A 9,856-nucleotide genomic window follows, 5' to 3' on the forward strand; every position below is an offset into this window, starting at 1 on the left:
CCCCGGTGAAAAGAAGGTTCCGTTTTCGCCACATTTCGGGGTTCTGGACCTTTCCCGGCTGCGGGGCGGGGGGGAGTCTCCGGCGCACGCGGCCCCTTGGCCCCGCCCCCAGCCATTCCCGGCCACTCGCGACCCGAGGCTGCCGCAGGGGGCGGGCTGAGCGCGTGCGCGGCGATTGGTTTGGGGCCAGAGTGGGCGAGGCGCGGAGGTCCGGCCTATAAAATAGTCGCGGCGGCCTGGTGCTGATTTGCGGCGTAGTCTCCTGCACCGTTTGTGGTTTCTCTCGCTGTCCTCGGAACCAGGACCCCGGCGTGGCCTAGCGAGTCATGGCGACTAAGGCCGTGTGCGTGCTGAAGGGCGACAACAGCCCAGTGAAGGGCATCATCAATTTCGAGCAGAAGGCAAGGGCCGGGACGGAGGCTTGTTTGCGAGGCCGCACCAGCCCGCTGGTCCCCCCGCGCACCTTTGCTAAGAGCGGGTCGCCTGCCAGGCCTCGGGGCCGCCCTGGTCCAGCGTCCGGTCCCGGCCCGTGTCGCCCGGTCGGTGCCTTCGCCCCCGGCGGTGCGGTGCCCAAGTGCTGAGTCACCGGGCGGGCCCGGGCGCGGGGTGTGGGACCGAGGCCGCCGGGGGGCTGGGCCTGCGCGTGGCGGGAGCGCGGGGAGGGATTGCCGCGGGCCGGGGAGGGGCGGGGGCGGGCGTGCTGCCCTCAGTGGTCCGTGGGCCGCCGCCGCCGCGGGGTCTGTCGTGGTGTCTGGAGCGGCTGTGCTCGTCCCTTGCTTGGCCGTGTTCTTGTTCCTGAGGGTCCCGCGGACACTGAGTGGCGCAGTGCGAGGACCAGCCCGGGGATGGCGACTGCGCCTGGGCCCGGGCCCGCCTGGTGTCTTCGCATCCCTCTCCGCTTTCCGGCTTCAGCGCTCTAGGTCAGGGAGTCTTCGCTTTTGTACAGCTCTAAGGCTGGGAATGGTTTTTGTATTTTTAAAAAGCTTTGGAAAACAAAAATACGCAACAGAGACCGTTTGTGTGACACTTTGCAGGGAAGTTTGCTGGCCTCTGTTCTAGGTCATGGTTGGGCTGCAAGGGCAGAGAAGGTAGCCTTGAACAGAGGTGCTTTTCCTCCAGCTCCGAGAGCCAGAGGTTTAACTGACCCTTTTGGGGATTTTTGAGGGCAGTCGTTCTTAACTTTGGGTGCACAGTTAGCTTATTTGAAGATCTTACTAAAAATACACCAGAGCCCAACCTCAGACCAATTACATCAAAACCTGTCCTAGTGCAGGGTGTGTATTGCTGTTTTTTAAGTTTCCAAAAGTGATTTTGATGTGCACCTACGATTGAGAACTGTTGTTTGAGGACAGTGGGTGGGGTTTCGGATTTGGAAATTAGAAGACCTGGAGTTTCCATTACACCGAATTGGCACTTAATAACTGTCGTCGGAGCATTTCCTAAGCCACATTTTCGTAAAGTGGCTTTAAAATTGCTCTGCCAGTAGGCAGGTTGCTAAGATGGTCAGAGACAAACTTCTGAACGACTCTTGTAAAATATACAGAAATATTTTCAGAACTGTTATCAGTAAAATTACAAAACGTGTTGCAAGGAAGGTGCTTGTGATAACACTGTCCCCAGAACCTTAGTGAAGTTACCAACTGGTGGAAAATTGTCTCTTGCACTCGGCTTAAAAATCATGAGGGAATATTTACTATATGAATGAGATTCAGTCTTTAAAGGGGTTTACAGAAACGTGAGAGGACAGGAACAGTTAGTCTGTGTAAATGTCTGAAATGTATGTGAGGGAGATAATGAGTTTAGCCTTTTTCTTTAATAGGTTTCCAGATTTTCTGGAAAAGGTTCTTTGGCATTTGACTCCATTTTGCTGTTTCATTTGTCAGACTTCTTTTTGTCCCTCTTTCCTTCTCCCCACATAATTCACCAGTACTAGTGTTTTGTTTTTGAGACCAAGTCTCGCTCTGTCGCCCAGGCTGGAGTGCAGTGGCGCGATCTCGGCTCACTGCAACCTCCGCCTGCCAGGTTCAAGCAGTTCTCCTCCCTCAGCCTCCCGGGTAGCTGGGACTACAGGCGCGCGCCGCCACGCCTGGCTAATTTTTTATATTTTAGTAGAGACGGCGTTTCACCATGTTGGCCAGGATGGTCTCGATCTCTTGACGTCGTGATCCACCCGCCTCGGCCTCCCAAAGTGCTGGGATTACAGGCATGAGCCACCGCGCCCGGCCACCAGTAGCTAGTCTTAAGACGCCTCTGAGGAATCCCTTCTCCCTGGCCATTGAGAATGTATGCATGAACCCAGGTTTCTGTCATTTTCCACCTTCCCTGAGCAGCTTGCATAGTTCCTTCTTTTAAGCGCCTGACTTCGTTTTGTTTGGTGCCCGTTGTACCTGAGAATGAGCCTTGGATAGTGGAGCATTCCAGCTTTCCAGATATGCAGAGATAATACATTGGCTATAAACTACTTGGCTTGGCCTATTGCGTGTTTAAAATGTTGGACTCCTTGCTAGTTTTTACAAATCAGAATTTTTCACGTATTAATCCGGTTTTCCTAGCTTCTCTTGAAGAATTTTTGGAGATCACTTCATACTGAGTCTTCATTAGCCCAGGACAGTACTGCTGTAGCAGTTCATATATTTTTTCGCTTCCCAGGCCTGTGTTATTCACTTAAGTTCATAGCCTGGTCCCTGTAGGGTTGTACCCAAGCACGGCTACTTACATGTCCCGAATGTATTACCGGTTAAATGGAGGTTTCAAAGAACCTGCTGTTTTTGGCCCTGTGCTCTTGATAACAGAGTGTTTGAGGGACAACTTTCACGTTTGAGTTTTTCCAAAATTAAAGGTTGTAGAAGAGTCACAGTATCTCTTGTCAAAAAGAAAATAATTTAAAAAGGCAGCAATTGCCAGAATACTTCATTTGAGCAATGGTATTTTTCCAGTGGAAAGTCACATCCTAAGAGTTAATGCCCCTTATTAACTGTTGGCCGTATTTGAAAACAAACCAAACTGAAAACAAGAGACACTAACATGTTGTATGACGGTGTGGTGTGGATGTTGTGTTTATTTTAGTCCTGAGATCTCGTTATAACTTCCTTGATTTCTGTATGTAGCCACGGAGCACTATTACCTGTCACCATTACCTGAATGGCGATACTGCTTACTTTCATTTTGGTAGAGTGGAAAGGTTACCTAGGTTTCAGTGCTTGAAAAGATTTCAGAAAGCAGTAGTACCTCTGGTTAGACTAGAATCAGTCGTCTCCTGGGGGCAGTGGAATAGAATATTTTCTGACTGCTAATTAAAAATACCAATGATAGCCGGGCGTGGTGGCTCACGCCTGTTGTAATCCCAGCACTTTGGGAGGCCGAGACGGGTGGATCACGAGGTCAGCAGATCGAGACCATCCTGGCTAACATGGTGAAACCCCGTCTCTACTAAAAATGCAAAAAAATTAGCCGGGTGTGGTGGTGGGCGCCTGTAGTCCCAGCTACTCAGGAGGCTGAGGCAGGAGAATGGCATGAACCTGGGAGGCGGAGCTTGCAGTGAGCTGAGATCATGTCACTGCACTCCAGCCTGGGTCACGGAGCGAGACTCCGTCTCAAAAAAAAAAAAAAAAACCACCTATGATGGACACTTAAAAACACTCACTGAGTGGGGAGTGGAGAGCAGGGGTCCCAGGGTAGCCTGTTGGACATTTCCAGGGTGCCTTTTTCTTTTTTTTTTAAAGTGAAGTGAGTATGCCATATGGAAGAGGGTCTATGTGGAGAAAAAGCAGGGGGCTCCAGAGTGTGTGGTGAGACATACACCTTTTGGGTTAAAAAGGCTGAGGCAGGAGAATGGCGTGAACCCGGGAGGCGGAGCTTGCAGTGAGCTGAGATCATGCCACTGCACTCCAGCCTGGGCGACAGAGCGAGACTCCGTCTCAAAATAAGCAAAAAAGGTTTACATGTACATGTGTATTCGACATGTACAAATATGACCTATTCAAAAGTATTTACTACATAAATAGGTACTTATATTACCTATTTACTGTAATAGTCAAAGCCTATGAAGTATCTAACTCTGATGTGTAGGTACTCACTTTGCTTGCCACTCTATTAGGTGCTTTTTATGTTATTTAATCACGAAGCCTGGCCACAGGGCGCTTGTGCATTGAGTGTGGGAACAAGATTACCGTCTCCCTTTTGAGGACACAGGCCTAGAGCAGTAAAGCAGCTTGCTGGAGGTTCACTGGCTAGAAAGTGGTCGGCCTGGGATTTGGACACAGATTTTTCCACTCCCAAGTCTGGCTGCTTTTTACTTTACTGTGAGGGGTAAAGGTAAATCAGCTGTTTTCTTTGTTCAGAAACTCTCTCCAACTTTGCACTTTTCTTTAATTAAAGGAACGTAATGGACCAGTGAAGGTGTGGGGAAGCATTGAAGGACTGACTGAAGGCCTGCATGGATTCCATGTTCATGAGTTTGGAGATAATACAGTAGGTGGGTGTTGTGCTGTGCTGGTGACCCATACTTGTTCAACGTAGTTAGATAAACAGTAGAGTAGCCCCTAAACGTTAAAACCCCTCAACTTGTTTTTGTTTTTGAGAAAGGGTCTTGCTCTGTCGCTCAGGCTGGAGTGCAGTGGCGCTGTGCGATCACAGCTCACCTTAGCCTTGACCTCCCAGGCTCCAGTGATCCTCATGCCTTGGCCTGTAGCTGGGACTACAGGCACACACCACCACGCCTGGCTAATTTTTGTATTTTTTTCTAGAGGTTGGGTTTCATTATGTTGCCCAGGCTGGTCTTGAACTGCTGGGCTCAAGTCGTCTATCCTCCTCGACCTCCCAAAGTGCTGGGATTACAGGTGTGAGCCACTGTGCCTGGGAAAACCCTCAACTTTTCTTTGAAAAAAGAGGTCAGCTTTATTGTATATATGCACTGTGCTAAAATTGCAGAAACTGGGACCATATCTTGATTTTTGTAATAATGCCAGCAGAGTACACACAAGAAGAAAAGTAACTGCACTAGATTGTGAAGACTGGGGTGGACCTGCTTCTGAACGTCCAGTGCCCTTTGTCTTAAGATTTGGTGTAGTGTATCTTTAGAAACCAAAAAAAGAGAAGTCAAGTTAAAATAACTTTGAAGATCAACCTTAAGATTAGCCACAAAACTGGTCTTTGATACCTAGGTGTGGAAAAGAAAGGGAGAGTTGATGTTTTGTCTTACAGCATCATTGTAGAAGAGGGTGTTTTTTTTGTTTGTTTTTTTTTTTGAGATGGAGTCTTACTCTGTGGCCCAGGCTGGAGTGCAGTGGCGCGATCTCGGCTCACTGTAAGCTCCACCTCCCGGGTTCACGCCATTCTCCTGCCTCAGCCCCCTGAGTAGCTGGGACTACAGGTGCCCGCCACCGTGCCTGGCTAATTTTTTGTATTTTTAGTAGAGACGGGGTTTCACTGTGTTAGCCAAGGTGGTCTCTTTCCTGACTTCGTGATCCATCCGTCTCGGCCTCCCAGAGTGCTGGGATTACAGGCGTGAGCCACCGCGCCCAGCCAGAAGAGGGTGTTTTTTAAAGAAGGCAAATAGGAAATAAAAACTTGGGCTCTTAACTTTTGTAATGATCCCAGGTGTTTGAGCTGGGGGTTGAGGGTGGGTGCCTCAAGCAAAGGGGCTGCATTTATTTGCATAATGCCATGTAAGAGTAGCTCTACACCCCAAACACAGGCTCCTTAGTGGGACCAAAGTATGATACAAACTGAAGATGGAATGCAGAGAATTATTGGTACTTTGGAATATGCTTAAAAAAAATTTTTTTAAAGTATTTTTAAAAAATCAGGCAACCCCTGAACCAGAGTAGGTTCAGAGAAACTGCCAAGTTTTATTTTCTTAATTTGGGATTGGAAGCAAGTTAACAAAAGTTTATGAGTTAAGTTGCACTTAGTGATGTTTTGCCATATTTGAGTAATAATCTGATTTTTTTGTTTATAGATTTCTTCTTAAATTAACTTTATTCATCTTGCTAATTTAGTTTCAAATAGTGATTTGTAATGATCAGATTTGATCCGTTTCTGTAATTGCTGAAATTCCCTGAGTTGCTTTTTGGCTTTACCGCCTCTGGTTTGGGAGGTGATTGCTCTGCTGCTTTCCTGTAACTTGCCTGCCTTTCTCCCTGTGTGAGACTCCTGCGGGTGAGAGCGCTGCTGAAGACAGCCGTGTTATGAAAGGGCCTCCTGTGCTGTCGAGGTTGTGCTCTGTGAATGTCATCCCCTGGTGCACAGGAGCACCTTCTACACAGGATACAGTTGGAATGCCGCCCCCTCGAGTTGTATAAGGCAGCAGCCTTGGCCCTTGCATATAAGATGCTGTTGAATATTCTGCCTGCACCAAGTAAAGGGCACAGATAGAACTGCGTGGCATATGTTGCTGGGGAGATGAGTTTTTTGTAAAGTATACTACGTTCTTAAGAATTTGGATCATAACCATGGGATTTTAATAATAGAAAAACTGTTGAAGATCAGTCTGGTCCCTTATTTTTACAGTGAAGAAGCCAAAGCCCAGAGAAGGGTGTTACCTTTACAAGTGTCAGACAGTAGTTAGAACTTGGTGGTTTTTTTTTTGTTTGTTTTGAGACAGAGTCTTGCTCTGTTGCCCAGGCTGGAGTGCAGTGGTGCGATCTCAGCTCACTGCAACCTCTGCCTCCCAGGTTCAAACGGTTCTCCTGCCTCAGCCTACCAAGTAGCTGGGACTATAGGTGCGCACCACGACGCCTAGCTAATTTTTGTATTTTTGCAGTAGAGACAGGGTTTTGCTATGTTGGCCAGGCTGGTCTCAAACTCCTGACCTCAGATGATCCAGCCACCTCAGCTTCCCAAAGTGCTGGGATTCCAGGTGTTAGCCACCATGCCTGGCCATAGACTTGTTTCTGTTCCCTTCTCGCTGTGCCTGTACCAAGGTGTTGCTTATCCCAGAAGTCGTGATACAGGTCAGCACTTTCTCCATGGGAAGTTTTAGCAGTGTTTCTTTTTAGAATGTATTGGGGAACTTTAATTCATAATTTAACTTTTTTTTTTTCTTCTTGTAAATAGGCTGTACCAGTGCAGGTCCTCACTTTAATCCTCTATCCAGAAAACACGGTGGGCCAAAGGATGAAGAGAGGTAACAAGATGCTTAACTCTTGTAATAATGGCGATAGCTTTCTGGAGTTCATGTGGTATACTACTTGTAAATATGTGCTAAGATAATTCCGTGTTTCCCCCACCTTTGCTTTTGAACTTGCTGACTCATCTGAACCCCTGCTCCCAAACGCTGGAATGCTTTTACTTCCTGGGCTTAAAGGAATTGACAAATGGGGACACTTAAAACGATTTGGTTTTGTAGCATTTATTGAATATAGAACTAATACAAGTGCCAAAGGGGAACTAATACAGGAAATGTCATGAATAACAGTACTGTCAACCACTAGCAAAATCAATCATCATTGTGAAACATAGGAAGCTTCTGTAGATAAAAAAAAAATTGATATTGAAAACTAGTCGAGACTCCATTTGTATGTGTATGTTTTCTGAAAGCCTTTCAGAAAAATATTAAATTTAAGGACAAGATTTTTTATATCAGAGGCCTTGGGACATAGCTTTGTTGGCTATGCCAGTAATTCACAGGCATAACTCAGTAACTGAGAGTTTACCCTTTGGTACTTCTGAAATCAGGTGCACCCCCATCTTTCTTCCCAGAGCATTACTATGTAGACGTGAAGCCTTGTTTGAAGAGCTGTATTCAGAATGCTTAGCTACTTGTTTGCAAATTTGTGTCTACTCAGTCAAGTTTTAATTTAGCTCATGAACTACCTTGATGTTTAGTGGAATCAGCCCTGATCCATCTGATGCTTTTTCATTATTAGGCATGTTGGAGACTTGGGCAACGTGACTGCTGACAAAGATGGTGTGGCCAGTGTGTCTATTGAAGATTCTGTGATCTCACTCTCAGGAGACCACTGCATTATTGGCCGCACGTTGGTGGTAAGTTTTCATAGAAGGATATTCTCACTCTCAGGAGACCACTGCATTATTGGCCGCACATTGGTGGTTAAGTTTTCATAGAAGGATATGCATACAACTGCTTCTAACATACAGTCATGTGTCTTTTCACTTTATGATTGTTAGTCGCGGTTTCTAAAGATCCAGATAAACTGTACTTGCAGTTCAAATTAGGAAAAGCAATTTTATTGGACACTTACGGTGGAAATGAATTATTTTATTTAGGTCAGTTAAGAACACTGTTCTGCTAAGATGCAGTAAAAAGCAGGTTACATTTGACCATATTAGATCTGAGTTTGGAAAACAGAAGTAGTCTTTAGTTTTAAAATGGCCAGATTTTCTTGCCAGGATTGGGTTTCTCACTTGTTAAACAGAACATTTTGTTAAGTTTAAAACCTGGGATGGACTTAAGTATTCACGTTCATTCAGGACTGCAGGTTATCATGACTTGTTTAACTTGTGGGAAGCTGTTGCCCCAAGTTATCCTGGGGAACTGCATCTGGTTCATGCAAAACGCCTAAATAGATAGGCTCTCTTTTACCTCCCCTTGAGGGCATTAACATTCAGTAGTCACTTCCATTGAGTTAACCCTTTATTTTTATGGTTTTCTTGAGCCATAGTTGTAAAGCAGAAAAATCATTTATAAAGGTTTGTTGAACAAAATTCAAAATACTGTTGCCAAAGTATTAAGATTTTTTAGGATTATACCTTACTTATAGGCCTGTCATTCATTTGGCATGAAATTTTGAGTTTTATTCACTTTCACTTTCCTTTTTTTCCAAAGCAATTAAAAAAATTGCCAAAGTAAGAGTGACTGCTGAACTAAGGTTACTGTAACTTACCATGGAGGATTAAGGGTAGCGTGTGGTGGTCTACAACATAGTTATTTGGGTTTTAGTATTTCATTTAGACATAGCAACACTTACCTAATGTTTAAAGCTAATGTCTTTGCAACACCAAGAAAAAGCTTTGAGTAGTAGTTTCTACTTTTAAACTACTAAATATTAGTATATCTCTCTACTAGGATTAATGTTATTTTTCTAATATTATGAGGTTCTTAAACATCTTTTGGGTATTGTTGGGAGGAGGTAGTGATTACGTGACAGCCCAAAGTTATCTTCTTAAAATTTTTTACAGGTCCATGAAAAAGCAGATGACTTGGGCAAAGGTGGAAATGAAGAAAGTACAAAGACAGGAAACGCTGGAAGTCGTTTGGCTTGTGGTGTAATTGGGATCGCCCAATAAACATTCCCTTGGATGTAGTCTGAGGCCCCTTAACTCATCTGTTATCCTGCTAGCAGCTGTAGAAATGTATCCTGATAAACATTAAACACTGTAATCTTAAAAGTGTAATTGTGTGACTTTTTCAAAGTTGCTTTAAAGTACCTGTAAGTGGGAAACTGATTTATGATCACTTGGAAGATTTGTATAGTTTTATAAAACTCAATTAAAATGTCTGTTTCAGTGACCTGTATTTTGCCAGACTTAATCACAGATGGGTATTAAACTCGTCAGAATTTCTTCAATTGTCATTCAAGCCTGTGAATAAAAACCCTGTATGGCACTTATTATGAGGCTATTAAAAGAATCCAAATTCAAACTAAATTAGCTCTGATACTTATTTATATAAACAGCTTCACTGGAACAGATTTAGTAATACAGTGATAGCATTTTATTTTGAAAGTGTTTTGAGACCATCAAAATGCATACTTTAAAACAGCAGGTCTTTTAGCTAAAACTAACACAACTCTGCTTAGACAAATAGGCTGTCCTTTGAAAGCTTTAGGGAAATGTTCCTGCTTAGTCATTTTAGCATTTTGATTCATAAAGTACCTCCTTATTTTAAAAAGAT

General features: G+C 44.7%; 1 protein-coding gene and 1 non-coding gene across 2 annotated transcripts; both read left to right on the forward strand.

Moving 5' to 3' along the window:
- Nucleotides 1-249: 249 nt before the first annotated feature.
- SOD1 (superoxide dismutase 1) lies at nt 250-9,351 on the forward strand. Its single transcript, NM_001131969.1, is given in 5 exon segments — nt 250-401; nt 4,378-4,474; nt 7,057-7,126; nt 7,869-7,986; nt 9,142-9,351. Coding segments are annotated over 5 exon segments (468 nt in total). The 5' UTR covers nt 250-326; the 3' UTR covers nt 9,250-9,351.
- LOC112130574 (small nucleolar RNA SNORA81) lies at nt 4,894-5,073 on the forward strand. Its single transcript, XR_002912819.2, has one exon. It is a non-coding gene; the product is annotated as a small nucleolar RNA SNORA81 (small nucleolar RNA).
- Nucleotides 9,352-9,856: the final 505 nt, after the last annotated feature.

The sequence above is a fragment of the Pongo abelii genome, chromosome 22 (assembly GCF_028885655.2).
Source record: "Pongo abelii isolate AG06213 chromosome 22, NHGRI_mPonAbe1-v2.0_pri, whole genome shotgun sequence".
NCBI lineage: Eukaryota > Metazoa > Chordata > Mammalia > Primates > Hominidae > Pongo > Pongo abelii.